A 19,518-nucleotide genomic window follows, 5' to 3' on the forward strand; every position below is an offset into this window, starting at 1 on the left:
ATAAAATGCAACAGTATCTTGAGCTCGTGTTAACCACTGACATCCTTCCAGCCATTTACCCCAAAACTCAATTTTTTGGGCAAAATGGAACTGTAAGTGCTAAAATGGTCTCTGTTTCCAGGTTTTGGCCTGCAAAAATGTATCCTTGCCAGAGATATATAAACATAGATGTCTAATGAGTGTCTCTACGGACTTACTATAAGCAAGCTGTCCGCCATATTAGAAAGGTCACTGCATTGGCAAGGCAACCTATGTATGAATATCTATATCTGCAATAGACATTAGGATATGATTTACACTGCATTTAGTTGTGATATCATTAATGTGATATTTCTGCATACAGTTATTAAATATTGAGTTAATAAGTAAAAACACCAGCATATTCTCGCCTCTTAAAGCTTATCCCATTTCATCTGGAAGGTTTGGAAACCTGGTTGAAGTTAATTGTGTGTGAGTGATGAACAGTATCATGTTAACTTTTCCAAGATGGCAGACATGTGAATTCTACTTATACAGCTCTATGATCCTTGCAACTTTGAAATTTTGTTGTGCCGATGGGAAAACAATAACAGTCCGTCACCCCATAAATACCACAGTGCCTCCATGACTACATGCAGCCCACCTAGAGAGGAAGTGACATTTTATATTGGCAAACAGTTGTAGGGGGTCAAGAGTGTAAAGCGGGATGTGCCTTTATGGTCCAGGATAGTCGGGACAGACAAAGGCATTTTAAAAGGGACAGTCTTTAATGCACCAGCCCCTCCTGCTCCTCCCTATCGACTGGTTAATCCACCCACACCTTCCCTCCATCTGTCAGTGTCAGCGGTCAGTGAAGGCGTAGTCGCAGTGACAGGATTTGGCTTGAAGTGGTCTTCATCAGCACTGGAGGAGAAGGGGAATCCCCACACTCGTTCTAATAATAACCCTGTTATGTGTTTTGATGGAGTGCTCTGCATTTTCTCTTGCCCCCCTGAAGATTGTTTGTGTTGTGGCTGCATTATTATATGTTTATACGTGCTTGATCTATCAGTCGGTTTTAGGTTTGTTACAGCGCTTTTTGTTTCCTATGTCACTTATAATGAAGGCTAGTCTCTGTCAATGTGAAACCAAATGTTGTCTTGCAGACTGTAGATTGCAAACATGAACAAATCTCATTTTTTTGTTTATAAAAACGATTGTTGTCCTGGTTGCTGATTGTTTAATATAGTGTTATAGTGATGAAAGTGATAAAGTACTGATACTTAAAGCCACAGTATGTCATTTTTCGCCAATAGAGGTCACTTAGCTGAAACAAAGGCGTAGCTTGGTGACGCCTTGATTTTGAGGAGCTTTTATTCTACCGCAGTCACCGCTTCTGCTTCTTCTGCTCATGAGTATGCTGTTAATCATATTAGATACATTTAGTGTAGGCTTACTACTAGGGTGACCAGACGTCCTGAAAAATTCGGGACAGTCCCAAAATCTACACTGTTGTCCCGAATCCCGAATCTGGCCCTAATTGTCCTGAAAATTATACTAAAGCAAAATAGTTGACTGATAAACATTAAAAACTGTCTGCGGAGGTTGAGGCGTCCTGCAACCACCCCCCGCCGGCTGCTCATTGGCTGCAGCACCTTTTTTCTAAGTTCTTAAAAAAAAGACGGAATGTGCTGACGTCGGGCCTCCACAACCTAGGTAGGCTATAGCTGTGTGAATTTAAAGTTTAATTGTTTCTATACATGTATAATCTATATGCACAAAGACAATATGACCTTTTTGTCCCCATTTTGTTTTAATCCTTGATGAAGAGAGCACATGTTGATCTTTTAATAAAAATATGTTTGGTTCAGGTTTGAAATTCATTATCTTTTTATAGGCTAGTATATGTTACGCAGTCTAATATCATAGAAGCCCCCAATCTCTTCACTCCAGACCGCAGACAAACCCATTACCCCACCCCCCGTCCCGTCCCGTCCCGTCCTGAATTTCAGCCAATGTCATCTGGTCCCCCTACTTGCAACGATAGTTGGTGTTACCGGTATTCAGACTCAACAACGGTTACATCACCTGCCCACCGTGGCACCGCCCCACCGTTGTTTAGATTTTTTTATAGTAATAAAATAATTTAGTTCAGTTAGAAAACAGACAATGCAAATTAAAACAGAATGTGTCTGCTTAAAGCATGATCCGCAGCAGCAGGAATCAGATTTCATTTATCACGAGAGCGAGGAGCTGACTGAGATGATCGCGGACGATTTGGTTTCAAAGCGAAATGTAAAAGTGCCTGTTTAAGGTGTTTTTCATTAAGAATAATAGGAAAATTAACCCACAACCTGCCCCCGAATTTGCACTAATTCTAAACCAAAACTTAAATGTGCACGGCCGAACTGTCATTCATTCACGGCCGCAGAGAGCGCGCATTTACGGCCGAACTCTCCTTCACGGTGTGTGTGTGTGTGTGTTTTCTGTTCATTGCTATGGAAGCTTAACTTTCATATGAATTCATTGAAACCATTCGCTTTGCTTTGTTCCGTTATGAATGCACGAGCGGCCAAGTGTATTTTACTTTTGGTTTAAATGGAATTAGTGATTTAAAAGCCCAAAAAAAGTTCAATATTACGTATGGTAAAACATGGTACTCGCAGTAAATTAACAAAACAAGATTTAAACAATAAGACTTAACTGTGTTGTGCTGTGTAACAATTAGTTTTCTGTCAATGAATGTATCCAAACAGTTGCTCATCTGTCTAATAAAACACATAACATATTAAAGCGTCTTTGGTGTTTCCATGGTTTCTACTAAATAAAACCGTAAACTGAGGGTAACACGGGTATGATGTCATTGATAAGCGACACACAGATGCTTATTTCTCGGGATTTAAACATCCTTGAAGACATTTGGGAAAATGTAAGTACACAAGTCAACAATATTTATAATATTGTTTTAGTGTTGTTGTTTTTTTTTAAATATTTTTGCCCAAAAATCCTACAGATTGTGTCTATAGACTGTGACATTTTAAATAACTGTATTATTTCATATAGTAGTAAACATTAAGTAATATTCCAGTCTTCAATGTCATATAATCCCTCTAATATGCTGATTTGCTGCTCAAGGAACATTAAGAATGTTAAAACGTTTCTGCTGCTTTATATTTTTTGCAGAAAACTGACTTGATTCAGAAGTGTATTTGTTCTCTAATAAATGTAGCCTAGCCTTGGTGAGCATAAGAGACTTCTTTCAAAAACATCAAACCAAAAATCGTGTGTCAGTCTCCTACGCAGTTTCCGTTGTAAACTGTGCAGCAGTTTCGAGTTATGCGGCAGTCGATGCTGTTCACATGTGCACCATGATGCATGCGTGTAGTTTTTACAACGGAAACTGTGTAGGAGTAGCCTGACGTGGTCATACTCAATTCTAGTCAGAATATGACTCTGAAGCTGCTCCATTGGGCTGTGATTATGGGGCGTGTTTCAACCGAACCAGGAAAGACATCAATTGGATAGACCTACAACCAATCAGAGCAACGGAGCGACGTCAACAGAGCTCAACTGCACTGTGTTGCCAAGTCTGCGTTTTTCCCCCACAGGTTGTTTTCTATGTCCGCGGGTTGAAGCAACTTTTATGTGAGACCCATGAGTGCGAATTTTAGCAGGGGAACCTTGCCAAAATAACACACATTTTACCCCCCAAACGCCATTTTTCCCCCCTGGAGAACCCCCCGAGAAGCTATTGTTTAGGGCTGGTAGTTGGCGGGTTTTGTTGTAAAAACTTGGCAACCCTGACTGCACACATGCTGAAATCAGGCTGGAATAAACAATCTTTGCCGGTGTTGTAAAAAAAAAAAAAGATTTTAATGATACACAGAGTACTTACCCAACATGATCATCATTTTTGAGAGAAATAGTGAAGGTGAATGCAGATACAAACAAGCTCTCCGTTTAAGATTTGAACAAATATAATCCAAGCCCCTTTGATGACGTGATGATTATGATACTGTTGATCATCTGTCCGTCTTCGTCTAAAGCCCGCCTTGATGATTTCATTGGTCCGAACAGTTTCTTTTCGGGGATAATTACTCCAGACCAGAGAGGCCAGGCCGAACCGCCCGACCTAAACATTTTGTGGGCGGGGCTAAGTTCGGCTGGCATCCAGGCTAGCGTAGGAGACTAACAGGCTGGAACGAAATTGTTAAATAAAGTTGTTATTTTTGTTTGTTTTTACACACAAAAAGTATTCGCTTCATAAAATTAGGGTTGAACCACTGCAGTTTTAACTGTTTTTACTTCCTTTCTGCACCTTGAAAGTGTTCATTAAATAGCTGTCTATGGAGGGGTCAGAGAGCTCTCGTATTTCATCAGAAATATCTTCATTTTTGTTCAGAAGATGAAAGAAGGTCTTACGGAGTTGGAACGACATGAGGGTGAGGAATTAATGACAGAATTTCCATTTGTGGGTGAACTAACCCTTTAAATAAGTTCAGCGTTGATTCATTTCTGTTGTAAAAATCATTAGCTCATTTAGGGGCTATTAGGGTTTATTTATTTAATTTAGGCATTCTGTGAAATCCTAGTAAGACGGCCATGTACATTACTATTCCTGTTCCTATTGCTGGATTTCTACACAGCATATCATTGTAATGGGAAAGTCAGTGCTCAGTGCTGTGTTCCTGAAGGGAGACGATATATGGTATAACGGGAAAACACATCAATAAGAAACCGCTTAGAATCATTTGGCTACCGTGGTGTTGCACAACTTTGTTCTCACTCAGTAACACTGCCAGCTTCTCCTGACCCCACTGAGAGCTTTGGGACATCAGGGGTGATCAACCTGCTCCTGTCGTTCTCTTTCACACCCACAGGTGCCACAGCAAGCCTGGACACACAGTTTGGCCCCTTCAGAGAGCTGAGCAAATTTATTCAACTCTAAAAAGCAGCTGTCAGCTTCATTCCATATTTATTATTTGTTTGAATAGGGACAGATACAGTATGCATACGCGATATGCTTCCATCTAAAGTTGAAATTTAACTTCATTTAAATTTGGAATATCACATAAAACATTTGTAAATAAAGCAGTGTTTCTATCCCTTGTGTTCAAGAGAACAAAATCATCACTTCCGAGGAAATTGGTGCAAAATATCTGAAATAAAAATGGAAGTTGCTGCAATTAGGGAAGAACTTATGGCTTTTATTCCTCCATCATAAATGACTCCATCTTAGAGCAAGCTGATGAAACGCAATATACGATGTCATGTTCTCTTGCGTTCAGATGCTGGTGTTTGTGAACTCAATATTGTGAGACGCTTCTGGGAGGGAATTAAACCAAATCATTTTGATGGCAGACTTTGGCTCAGGCGTTTCAGAACGATCAAACCAACATTTAAGATGATGTGCAATGCGATTGGTCTGCTGGTTAGTCAGGTTGTCCAATCACATCCATTGTTGATGCGAAGTCATGTGAGTGTTTTTTTGGGATTTGATAAATGTGTTTCCATTGTAATTTATGCACATGTTTCTTATTGGATGAAATATTATATCCACACCAATTAAGCACATTTCGGGAAAAAAAATTTATGTGCATTTTTTGAATTTATGCACATCTTGGTATTTCCATCCAGCAGGTTTTTTGATGCAATATCCAAAAATGCGCATAAAAATAAGTGAACAGCCATCATAGTATTATTGTGTTTGTTGTGAAAGCCATATATATATATATATATATATATACACTGTCAAAAAAATTGTTTTTTGTTGGTTTAACTTAAAAAAGTAAGTAACCTGGTTGCCTTAAAATTTTGAGTTTATTGAAATTAAAAATTTGAGTTGATACAATGAAGGAAATTTGTTTAATAAATAGAAACTCAAGATATTTTTGTATCTGAACCACATAAAAAATTTGATAAATCATGAAAATAGCAAAATTTGGTTTCACTGCATCATCACAAATAAAACACACACAATTACCCAATATGCTTACAAAATATTTTAATAATATTTTAATAAAGGTTGTCAAATCTCAAAAAATGTTCATTGTATTAACTCAATATTTTAATTTCAATTAACTCAAAATTTTAAGGCAACCAGGTAACTTTTTTGCTAAATAATTTTTTACAGTGTATATATTGCATGCCAAATATACAACTGATATTCTTTTTTGATACTGATATGTTATTATTTTTTAAAATATATATATTTTATTTATTTTCAAATAATATAAATTCTTATTTTTAATGTATGGATAAATTATTGTAGATGGAAATATAATTATTATTATTTTAATAGATTAAAATTATTTCAAATATATAATATTAGAAATTGAATACCTATAGCAGTGTACAAATGTATGCATTATTTGACAGTTAATTAAAAAAAGACCTGAGTAATATAGCCTGTATTTGCATACTGCATATTGAAATTGTTCCTTGTGCTTCAAATGTTTTTGACACTTTTTTTTATCTTCCCGTGAATAAAAAAGAATGCAATCATGCTAGATACTAATATAGTTTTTATTTACTAAACTACAAGATTATGTGCGTATGCACCTTTTGTGAATCCGGTGAAATTGCTATACTAATTATTATTGAGTGATACCCACTGTGAAGACGTTTATTACACAGTAAAAAGTACAGTATATCTCTGCGCACTTATTTAAAGTAACCACTCAGAGTATTTAAGGCTGTCTTGCTGTGACTCTAGACCTAAGTATGGTTTGGCTGTAATTTTACACCTGTCTTAAGAGGCAGAAATAAGTCTGTCATGTTGATAAGGCCCAGGTTTTCGGCTGTGTTCATCCAAGTTCGTCCTCCTACACTCTTTGATCAGTGTGGTCTGCATGAGCTCTGAAGCATTTAAGCAACACATTAGCGCTGATTGTTTGGGTCCTGTGGTGTAAAGTGTTCTGCGCTGCTCTGGGCCTATTTATACAGGGATGAGTTAAGCCAGCAGATCATGAGGCTCAGCACAGCAGCTTAACATGAGACCGGCATATCAGACAGCAAAGGCTCAGAATACTTTAGTGCTCAGTACAGACGTTATTAACGGTTCTTGTTCATTCATAAAAGATTTGTGTATGATTTTAGTTTTCTTCAAAAGTGTCATCGGGTTTTCAACAATATTTATAGGGATGCACAATATATTGTTAGTTGTATTGTATATTTTAAGGACTGAATGACATTAAAACATCTGTACCATTAAAACATCTGCAAGTTTCATAGCTTAAAACATCCCCCTCAAAATAAAGCATTTATTTATTCAAGCTCCAAAAACGACTCGTTTGGATATGCAGGATCTGTGACATCACACTGGCAAACTCATTTGCATATGACCGCCTCTAGAGTAAGACATCGACGAATAGTTATCTTTGCACCATAGGCCTCAGTCACTTAACGGCTGACATTTGCCTACACTGGATGGGAGCGTTGCGTCACGTCAAAAACAAAAATAAGCCATTATAATCACTGATGCTGTCTGCTCCACTGATACAGTATGCAGATATGTGTTCAGTTTCTGACTTACTCCACACACTTGAGTCTGTCGACAACAGGACAAACGAAAGAGTGAAAGAACGTTTGCTTTGACGTGCCCAGTTTAAACAGCTGGTTTGTGTTTCTGTTCAGACTTCAGAAGATATTAGCGTTAGAAACAAGTGGATGATTTATTTTAATGATGTCGGAGGATTATATGTTTGTTCAGAGCATTTCGTTTTGTAAATGAGGCTCAGAGAATGCTTTTGTTGAAAGATGAAGCATCAACTTTATTGGATCTGACAGCAGCTGCATCACAAACCATAAGTAAATGATTTCATGATGTCTGTAATGCACAATTGCGATTAGGTGACTATATCTGATTTTTTTAACGACCCGCTTACATCATCTTTTAAAAGCGACCCGTATCCGATATTTGCATTTACACTGAGGAAACAGCCCAAGACACTCTTAACAGGAAGGAAGTAAAACGGCACGATATGCAATGGACGCAAACAAAATGATTATACAATGTTTTGCTGTCTGCACTTTTCCACGCATCTTTAGAGGTCAGCAAAACATTTCTCTCGTAAGGCGGAGAAAAAAAGGAGAGCCCTTGACGGGGTAGCCAGATTTTCACAACAAAACCCGCCCAATTGAAACTCAAAACTAGCCTGCATGCCAGCCGAACTTAGCCCCGCCCATAACATTTTTAGGTCGGGCAGTTCGGTCTGGCCTCGTTCCATAGAGGAGTAATTATCTCCGAAGAGAAACTGTTCAGACCAATAAAATCATCAGGGCGGGCTTTAGACGATGACGGACAGATGATCAACAGTAACGTAATCATCACATCATCAAAGGGGCTTGGGTTATATTTGTTCAAATCTTAAACGGAGAGCTTGTTTGTATCTCCATTCACCTTCACAATTTCTCTCAGAAATGATGATCATGTTGGGTAAGTACTCTGTGTATCATTCAATTCTTTTATTTTTTTACAACTCCGGCAAAAATCGTTTATTCCAGCGCATGCAGACAGGGTTGCCAAGTTTTTACAACAAAATCCGCCAACTACCAGCCCTAAACAATAGCTTCTCTGGGGGTTCTCCTGGGAAAAAATGGTGTTTGGGGGGTAAAATGTGTTATTTTGGCAAGGTTCCCTGCTAAAATTCGCACTCATGGGTCTATATCAAATAATAGTCGCTTCAACCCGCGGAAATAGAAAACAACCCACGGAAAAAAATGCGTACTTGGCAACACAGTGCAGTTGAGCTCTGTTGACGTCGGTTCGTTGCTCTGATTGGTTGTAGGTCTATCCAATTGATGTCTTTCCTGGTTCGGTTGAAACACGCCCCATAATCACAGCCCAATGGAGCGGCTTCAGAGTCATATTCTGACTAGAATTGAGTATGACCACGTCCAGCTAACTCAAAACTGTTAAAGTAGCCCGATTCCTCAGGAAAACTGCGGACTTGGCAACGCTGGCCCTTGATCGCAGTTCGTGTCCGACTGAGTTGACGTCATTCGCCTCCGTCCTTTTTTCAATGACGTACAACTCGCATTTACTGGGCAATATCGGATTGGACCGCATACATGGCAGACTCAAATGCACGTATCCGATTCAAAACGGATTTATTACCACATATGAGTGAGGCCTGAATCCGATCTGAGGATATCGGAATCCATGCTTTTTTTTTACTGCTCACACGTTCACATCTGTGCCACGGAAAAATTCGGAATTGGGTCACTTGAACCATGCAGTGTAAACGGGGCCTAAATGACGGTTTTATATGGATAATGTTTTCAAAACTCTTACTCACATGCAGTAGCGAGTGGGTGTTGATACTGTTTCCTGTGCAGTGATGTTAGCCAATCATAACAGTGGCCATTTACTGACAAGCCTTAAAGGAGCCGCGCCTTTAAAACTAATCATTTCAGACAGAGGCTCAGAATGAAGGGTGGAAAAAAATAGTTTGTCCGGATTTATTTTTGTTTTGTTTTTTGTGCAAAAAAGCTTTATTAACATTATAAGTGAACCACAAGGAACATATTACAATAATAAAAACAAATTTATATCACGAAACCTTTAATTACTTCCCCTTTTTTACATTTGGATTACCTTTGCTGTCATCTAACACTCACATAAAGTTAATCAAAACACTAATAATTTATGTAATAATTGTTAAATGTAATCTTAAACATTTGGATACTCTCCATTCTAATGTTGCATTGCCTTAAATTCACTTGTACAGTTCCAGATGATTGGTTTTAGTGTTTTATTTAATTTATCAGTTGTCAGCCATAAAACGAAGGTAATATACAGTCAGACCACCTTCATCCTTTTTCTCACATTATCATAGTTTATGGGCTATAATTTAGAAAATGGTTATAAAATACAGTATGACAAGAACTCAGAGTTAAACTATGTAAGAACAAATTCATCTTGATAATGTCAGATAACTTTGATAGAAAGGGATGTAATGTATTTCCAATGCTTCATTTTCTTCAGTCTGTGGTGTCAAAGGTCACGATAGCAATTAAAGAGAAAACACTTCAACAAAACATGCTCAGGTCAAAGTGTCTGAAACATTTTGCTCCCAATTTTATTATCAGTTTTACTGGTAGTCCACCCTATGATAAATGTTTGGGTATAATATGTCACAGTTTACTTTTCTATCCGCAGATAAATGAACTATAGTGTCCTGCACACAATAGTGAAAAATGATATCTGATGTCTAAATCATTTTTGGTTTGACTACATTAGGGGCCAGATTTACTATTACTTACTCCAGCACAAACACCCTTTTGGTGTAAAAAAATCCACTGTCAGGATGAACTAAAGACATGCAGTGATAAATGAGCGCTGAAAGCCGTGGACAGGGTTGACATGTTGGTGGCTGACATTATTGCATATGCATTTATAGAAGTTTCCTTTTCAGACGAAACATTTATGGGAGGAGAGTATTTCAATGATTAAGGCAAGGTCTTGTCTTAAACCAGACGCTAACAGGTAGATTGCGTTGGCCATTATGGAAACGATCCGGCTGCGTCTGCTTTCTTTAATTTGCTCTTCATCAGTAGATCACATGCTGAACTTTTCACTCCCATCTGTGTTTTTTTGGGGGGAATTGCGCTCTTGGTGGGGATAGCACTGTTGCCTCAAAGCACAGATATTGCAGGTTTAAATCCCGGCTGAACAGGAGGCCTTTCTGTGTGGAGTTGCTCCGCTCTCCGTTCTAGTTTCTGCTCTGGTTTCCCCAACAATCCAAAGACATCCAGCTTAGGTCAATTGAAGAGTTAAAATTGCCTGTAGATGTTCGAGTGTGAATGTGAGTGTGTAAATAAGCCCTGTGATGGACTCGCCAGCTTTTTAAAAACATTTTGGATGGTTGCGTTTGTCTCAGGGTTCTGAATATAGGGTCCAAGAAGGAGTGTGAGTCACCCAGCGTTTTTCTACTTTAAAAAGGCATTTACCTGTTAGTATCACGGTTGTACTCTCTCGTGTCCTCTTGGCCCTAAACATATTTTGCTGATATCTTCCAATTTCACCCATCTTTACACTTCTCCTGCTCTCTCTCTCTCTCTCTCTCTCTCTCTCTCTCTCTCTCTCTCTCTCTCTCTCTCTCTCTCTCTCTCTCTCTCTCTCTCTCTCTCTCTCTCTCTCTCTCTCTCTCTCTCTCTCTGTTAGATACACACTGTCTTATACTTCCAACAGCAAATTCGAGATTCTGCCTCATTAAGATTAACTCATGGTCCAATTGTTGTTGTCAGTATGATCTCTTTAAAATCATGTGATCTCTGAAACATCATATGTCTGTACTGTATTATTGACCATATAAGTCACAAAGGCTTATACTGAATCTTCTTTAGTTATATATTCATATAAACCCTATAAGGCTTGTACTGAATCTTCTTTAGTTATATATTCATATAAACCCTATAAGGCTTGTACTGAATCTTCTTTCTGCCTGGATGTGTTCTGGGGGCTATACATCTTCCACCTGGAGCTTTTTAAAGAGTTCTGTGCCCTACACTTGACAAAGGATAGACTGTCCCAGTTTCCTCTGAGCAGGGGATTGTGGGACAGAATGTGCCAACAAAAATACACAAAGACTCTGTATAGGTGGGAAAAAGATCAATTTTGTGGTTGAGTGTTGACAAAGGGCTGTAACAGAAAGAGAAAAAGAAACACTCCAGGACAAAGTGAAGGAGAGAGAAATATGGAGAACAAATGATGGAGAAAAGGAGGTTGGAGAGAGAGGAGAAGGCAGCACAAGCTCTGGCTATCATGAGTCAGTGAAGGGAACAGCTGAGAATGCTGCGTGACAGGTGGAGAGTGTTTGGAAGCGGGTGTGTTTATTACTGTATTTACACGCGCTTGTGTGTGTGTGTATATGTTTGTGTCTCACTAATCAGTGTGTTATCATTCAACATATTTGCACGTCTAACTACGAATAGGTATTTATTGGACTCCATTGTCACGAGTCATTTCCACCTTTGCCACTTGGCTCTGTTCATCCTCTCACTTATTCCTTCTGTTTTTTTTTCTTCCTTTCTCACGACCGGCTCTGACTCACAGGAAGACCAGGTTGTGCTCCAGTGCACCGCGACTGTCCTGAAGGAGCAGATCAAACTATGCCTTTCCTGTGAAGGCTTCGGGAACCGTCTGTGCTTTCTAGAGACGACGTCAAATGCCCAGGTACAGTCGTCAAAAATTATTTTGTCAGGCTAAAAAAAAAGTAGAATAGCGTTACTTGTACTTATATTTTTTCTCTTTGTTTTTTTTTGTTTTTTTGATTAAATATTATATTTTATATGCGTTTTAATGTATTAATATTTTCATTTATTCTTCATTAAAAAACATATTACCAAACATTTTTTTGGGCTAGATCACAACAATATAGTTTTTATATTAAATATATTAAATTAATATGATTACATTTTAAATTATAATAATATAATAATATATATATATGCATTTTATTTTATTTTAATAACCCTTATTACAAATATACAGTATACTTAACAGAAAGTATTATTAAATATTACATTTGCTATGCATTTTAATGTATTAATTTTTATATTCCTCATTACAAAAAAGATTACTAAACCAATAGTTGGCTAGATCACAACAGTTAAAAATATTTCATATTTAATTTAAAAAAAATGGTATCCTATATATTTGTAGTAAGGAATGTGGAATATTTGTAATTAAATATTTCATAAATAAGAAATATTAAAATGAAATAAAATGTGCATATTTATATGATATATATATATATAGGCCTATAATATTTACTAATCTAGGGATTGTCAGATCATATATATATATATATATATATATATATATATATATATATATATATATATATATATATATATATATATATATATATATATATATATAATTTTTTTACATGCAGTAGAAAATGTGCTGTGCTGCTTTTATTCACCAACACTGGTGAAAACATTCTCACAACCAAAATTAAAATTTAATATATTTAATTTGCTGTTTAAAGTGCAGCAATCAACTTTTATTTTTTTTTAAATCCTATGACTGGTATGGTCATATTGCCAATTAAATCTTTTTTGTTATTTTCAAAGTCATCAATCATGGATGAGGCTAAACATTTCTGTTCTGCAGAATGTGCCGCCTGATCTGGCAATCTGTGCCTTTGTCCTGGAGCAGTCGCTCTCAGTACGAGCCCTGCAGGAGATGCTGGCCAACACCGTGGAGATGAACGAGGTGAGAGTCTGCAAACAGGAGGGAGGGAGGGAGGGAGAGAGAGAAGGAGGGAGAGGGCCTAAAAGAAAAGGAATGGGCATAATTGAAAAGAAAGGAACGTTGAAATATTAATAAAATAACAATAATAACAAAATATTATGTATTTTTTGGTATTTAAAAATGACCATTATTGGTCCATTGGTGCTAATGTAGAAGAAACTTTATACTGAAAATGAGACTGAGAGAGAGGGTGCTGAAGACTTTGGAAGAGTTTTTAAGTAATGTCGAGCCCTCTGACTTTTATAATTTAAAATGATATAGTTTAGAGCTCCAGACAAATGGTTGCATTTTACAATCTTTTTTCCTGCCAAGGTGCCCAACTGATAAGAGCTGTCATTTCTGTTGCATATGAGAAACATCAAACAACAAACGAAACGCAGATACAATCAGTCAGTTTCAAAAATAAATATAAAACCTGTCCTTACTGAAAGAAAACAAGCTGACAAAAAGATTGAATTCAATATTGAGAGATTTATAAGCTATTCTTTTGTAGGCTGGTCATTTTTGACCGGGAAACCATGAGTGTGACTTTGTGCCATTTTGTACAAGATAAAAGCATTTTAAAACAAACTTTCTGGTGAAACATTAAAGGTGCACTATGTAGTATTTTTGCAGTAAAATATCCAAAAACCACTAGGCCAGTGTTATATATTTTGTTCAGTTGAGTACTTACACTATCCCAAATGTTTCCAACTATTTGTAAATTGTGAGAAAATTGCTATTTTAACTAAGGACCGGGACGTGTCAGCATAGCGTTTGAGCGAGTCACCTGTCAATCGCGTCACATCTGCGTTACCCTCGGTTTTATTCTGCAGAAGCGCTTTTCTCATAGCAGTGTGAACATGTCACAGCAGCGCCGAGTGAACGCACAGAGTAACGTCATAATATCATTTTAAACACTTAAATGTATCTAATATGATAAACAGAGCTGCTTTACATTATACTCATGACCGGAAAAAGCGGAAGTGCACGCGCCCTGCGACAGTGTCCCGTCATAATAAAAGTCCCGGTACTCGCGAGCAGTGTGTGTTTGTGTAATAATCACTCCAGCGGCCGTGCTCAGCTCCACAACACTCGGCCCTGCTCTGCTTCACTACAGTAACGTTAATAACCGCATCCATGAACGTGATTTCTGCCCGAGTCCTATTTTCCACCGGCTGTGAGGTGAAGTCCACATCTCCTAAGATACTGCGCCAACACTTGACGTCTTCAAACTACGCCTTTGTTTAGAATAGGCGCCCTCCAGTGGACGGAAAGTTGCATAGTGCACCTTTAAAGCACATTAGTGTGATAAACAGTTAATTTTTTTATTGAGATCTGTATCTGTATATTTCATTGAAAAATGTAGAGAATTATTATTCACTCAGAAGCTGAGGTGCATAAGCTCAGATCAATGAGGCCTATAATTAATCAGTTCCAAAAAGAAATACAAAACCTGTCCTAATGGCAGTGTGACAAATCCCAAAAAGTGTAATAATTATCCAAACAAAGGTTAGCCTGGAGCCTTGCAGTGGAGCTCAAAAGTCTGAGACTAATAATTATATTAATTAATTCCAGGTTTTAATAAAAAATATATGTGCTGTTACTTATTTATTTTTGTTTAAAATAGCACATTTATTAATAGTGCATTACATATATATATATATATGCTATTTTGCCATAAAGTCAGACAACCCTCATGCTCTTTCTTTCGTTTGAGCTAAACATGCCGTAAGATTTGTTCTTTGCTGCTCTTAATTTCTGTCCATCTCTGTCTTGTTATATTTAGGGTGCATGAGGTCATCAAAATAGTTTAATAGAGGTATTTCTGAGGCTAGATTTGTTAGTGTTAATTTCCTGTACTTTTTGTCTCTCTCCTGACCCTTCATCTCCTTTTCCTGCCAACTTTAGGCAGTCGATTTGGATAAATGGGTATGTCTCATCGTATTCTTATTCCCTCAAACCTCAGCACCCTTCCTCTCCTCTGTACCTAAATCTACTCAGTGTCCGGTGTGGATGAAATAATGCTGTAGCTCCTCTTCATTTCTGTCTGACCTTTGACCGCTGTCACCTGTTCCTCACTTTGTCTGGAGTTGGAATCCCATTTGCTCTCCAAATGGCATTTCAAATGACACCTAGTCCATGTGTATAAGTGTGTACGTTTGTAAGAAAGAGAGCAAGAGAGAGAGAGAGAGCATTCCAGTGTAAGATGAGCTCAGAGCCGCTGAATCCTGGTTAAGGATATGATCGTCAGTGTACAGCCCACAGCACAACACCCAATCCTGGCCAACATGAGGAGACCCACAGATGATACCTCACGGATCTGCACATTTCAAATGTCACTCGGGTTTACACAGACTTCCATGTCTATTTATTGTTGAATATTTTGGCTAATTTGATTATGCTTTTAGCTATCAAAAATTATGTAGTTCTTTTAAACTCTGCATTACATTTCTACCTTATTTACATGACCGTATATATGGATGGATGGATGGATGGATGAATAGATAGATAGATAGATTGATAGATAGATAGATAGATAGATAGATAGATAGATAGATAGATAGATGGATGGATGGATGGATGGATGGATGGATGGATGGATGGATGGATGGATGGATGGATGGATGGATGAATGGATGGATGGATGGATGGGGTAAATCAATGACAGTAGGGGAAATAACGGGGGAGGAAAATGCTGACCAATACCAGTTCAACACAACTGTTGAGGTGAATTCAGCCCAAAAAATGACCATTCTGTCATCATTTACTCACCTGCATGTTGTTCCAAACCTGTATGAGAGATTTTGAAAAATAAACTGGTTGCTCTTTATCTGTGCAATTATGGTAACTGGAGATTAAAGCAGACCACTTTCATGGCAAAGAGCATTTGGAGCAACATTAGGTTGGTAAACAATGTGAGAATATTCTTTTTTTTGGGAGAACTGCCTGTTTAAGGTCTGCTGCGGTGTGCTCTCTCTCTCTCTCTCTCTCTCTCTCTCTCTCTCTCTCTCTCTCTCTCTCTCTCTCTCTCTCTCTCGCTTCTCTCTCTCTCTCTCTCTCTCTCACTTATGTAATCATTCTCATAAACAGTATGAGATGGTAGACAAAACTCACTAATAGCAACAATAATCATGTTCTCTTGCTTTTAAACCTTACTGGATGTTGAGAAAAGGTGAGTGTTTGTTGTCCTCATGACGGCTGAATGTGACTCCACCTGGTTTGGTGTGACCTTTGACTCTCCTCTTCATCGGTTGTTTCTGTACTTATGTATGCTCTTCCCATGGTTCTGTAACCCTCTTCCTGTGAATGTGAACGGATGTGAAGAAACCTTTGGTACTTTTTTCTTTCTATCTTCATAACACTCTTTTTGTCTCTCTGTTGTCTCCATGTGAAAACGGCGGAGCTCTTCAGTTTCCTATGTAAATGTTGCCATATACCATCCAGCACGGGGTCGATCGGCTTTTCTGACCCCTCACATGTATATGAGTACAAAGAAGTTGTTTTAAGGTTCTGTTCTCTTGTGTTCCTCGATCTCCAGTCATCTCAGGGAGGGGGACACCGAACGCTGCTGTATGGCCATGCCATCCTCCTCAGACATTACCACTCTAGCATGGTGAGATGTGCATGATGGCTCTTTTTCACCAGTACTGATGTTTAAACTGATGGTCCTGGTTTTAAGGAGATGTGTGTGTTACCCTGAATTGCAGTACCTCAGCTGCCTGACGACGTCCCGTTCACTCACAGACAAGCTGGCCTTTGATGTGGGCCTGCAGGAGGACTCTACAGGTACACATCAGGGACTCTTCAAAAGCTCAAATAAATACAGATTCAAATCCCTCTGTTGGTCAAGAGCGATGGCTTGTTCTTATGTTGACTTATAAGGGCTGTTGAATCTTTTCCTCTTTAATGTATTTTTGAAATCTGTGATTTATATATATATATATACAAATTATTTTCTAGTTGCATTTCTTTTTCTGAGCTGAACTATTGCTACTACTATTACTACTATTAATAATAATAATGATAATAATTAATATTTATTATTATATACAAGGATAAATTACAACTAAGTTTTTATGATTTTATTATTTAGTAATAGTGGCGGTACTACTAGTAGCATGCTATAATAATAATAATAATAATAATAATAATAATAATAATTGTATTAGTATTTAGTTGTAATAGTAGTATACTAAATAATAATAATAATTTTTATTATTATTATTATTTACTTATATTATTATTATTATTATTATTATTATATACAAATATAAATTACAACTACATTTTCTGGTTGTATTATTTAGTAGCAGTGGCGATACTAGTAATAGTATGCTATAAATTATAATCATATTTTTTTAATTAAAATGTTAATGTTGTTTTTAATTATTAATTATTAAATAATTATATTATTATTATTATTATTATTATTATTATTAATCATATTTAGTAGTAGTGGTGGTGTTAGTAGTACCATGCTATAATTAGATATATAATAATATTTATAATAATAAGAGAATACAAATTAATATTGTTATTATTATTATTATTATTATTTAGTAATAGTGGTAGTAGTAGTATGATATAATAATACTTATAATAATAGCAATTTATGATATTTAATAATATCAATTAATTATTATTATTACAGCTACAAGCATACATTGATTATTATAGCTACATTTAAAGGATGCGTAATTTACAGTTATAATATGTGACTTTGACTTGTATATTGTTACACTTATGGCGTAGTAATATTTGTATGCATTTGTTTGTGTTATAGCAGCATTTGTAATATATATTTGTGTCTCTGTATGTTCAGGGGAAGCATGTTGGTGGACCATCCATCCTGCATCCAAACAGAGGTCAGAGGGTGAGAAGGTCCGAGTAGGAGACGACCTGATCCTGGTTAGCGTGTCATCAGAGAGATACCTGGTGAGAATTTCTAGAGCCGTAGTGATCTAATAGTAATATCAAACATGACTCTCTGTTCAGCTGACAGCTGGTGTCTGTGATATCTTTTGCAGCATCTGTCGTACGCCAGCGGGGATCTGATGGTAGACGCCTCCTTCATGCAGACCTTGTGGAACATGAATCCAGTCTGCTCAGGATGTGAGCTGGCAGAGGGTAAGTCTTCAGCAAAATCAAATCAAATATCATGTCTCTGTAATTTGTAAAATAACTGGTGTCCTACAGTAGTCTACAGTAAAGATAATTTAACTATAAATGTCCTTGTTCTGATCTTTGTGTTTGCCCTTTCCAGGGTACTTAACTGGAGGTCATGTCTTAAGACTGTTTCACGGTCACATGGATGAGTGTCTGGCCATCTCAACACCTGATCAGGGAGAGGAACAGCGCAAGTAAGGCCATACTCTCAAAAAGTTTGGAATCGGTTTGAAAGTATCAACTTTTTTTTGGTTTAAAAATACAGAAAAACAGCAATATTGTGAAATATGATGACGCACACACACACACACACACACACACACACACACACACACACACACACACACACACACACACACACACACACACACACACACACACACACACACACACACACACACACACACACACACACACACACACACACACACACACACCTCTACACCTATAGAGTAGCACTGCATTCTTCATATCTCTGAGTTTTTAGTTTTATCATATTATTAAAAGACAGATACGCTGTACCGATTCTTTCAGAAAACAGCCGAGCTCGTGGAGGCGTGCAGTGGGCGGAGCTAAAGAGTCACGAACACATACATACACACACACAATACATCATGGCATTATCTCTGGATAACTTTTGAATCACTATATGTTCGTGTTGTTCACAATTACATGAACTTAAGCGCTGAATGCCAACAAAACACACACATTTGATGCATTTTCACTCCGCCTGCGGTTTACACTGATGGTAGAGAATAAACACACACACTCGCAGAACTCCGTTGCTGCTCCAGAAAAACTAACTGCATCCACTGTTTCCTTAAAGGGATAGTTCACTTTAAAATGAAAATTCTGTCATCCTTTACTCAAGTTGTTTCAAACATATATCAATTTCTTTCTTCAGCTGAACACAAGGGAAGATATTTTGAAGAATGTCAGTAACCCAACATTATTTTTTTTCCTACTATGGAAGTCAATGGCTCCAGTTAACTGTTTGGTTACTGACATTCTTCAAAATATCTTCTCTTGTGTTCAGCTGAAGAAAGAAATTCATACAGGTTTGAAACAACTTGAGTAAAGGATGACAGAATTTTCATTTTAAAGTGAACTATCCCTTTAACGCTGGGTAATTTGGGAAGCTGAACAAA

The 19,518-nt window shown here is 37.4% G+C and overlaps 1 protein-coding gene across 4 annotated transcripts in view; it reads left to right on the forward strand.

The window, feature by feature from the left end:
• Window positions 1–19,518, forward strand: part of ryr1b (ryanodine receptor 1b (skeletal)) — a 155,333-nt gene that overhangs the window by 29,954 nt on the left and 105,861 nt on the right. For 3 of the 4 annotated variants that reach the window (XM_067419066.1, XM_067419067.1, XM_067419068.1), the window contains exons 2-9: window positions 12,017–12,136; window positions 13,082–13,183; window positions 15,113–15,133; window positions 16,743–16,817; window positions 16,912–16,990; window positions 18,027–18,139; window positions 18,232–18,331; window positions 18,468–18,564. In XM_067419066.1, coding sequence (XP_067275167.1) covers window positions 12,017–12,136; window positions 13,082–13,183; window positions 15,113–15,133; window positions 16,743–16,817; window positions 16,912–16,990; window positions 18,027–18,139; window positions 18,232–18,331; window positions 18,468–18,564 — 707 coding nt within the window. The remainder of the gene's footprint in view (window positions 1–12,016; window positions 12,137–13,081; window positions 13,184–15,112; window positions 15,134–16,742; window positions 16,818–16,911; window positions 16,991–18,026; window positions 18,140–18,231; window positions 18,332–18,467; window positions 18,565–19,518) is intronic. The other variant, XM_067419069.1, reaches the window with a different exon arrangement.

Source organism: Pseudorasbora parva, chromosome 16 (genome assembly GCF_024679245.1).
Source record: "Pseudorasbora parva isolate DD20220531a chromosome 16, ASM2467924v1, whole genome shotgun sequence".
Taxonomy (NCBI): Eukaryota; Metazoa; Chordata; class Actinopteri; order Cypriniformes; family Gobionidae; genus Pseudorasbora; species Pseudorasbora parva.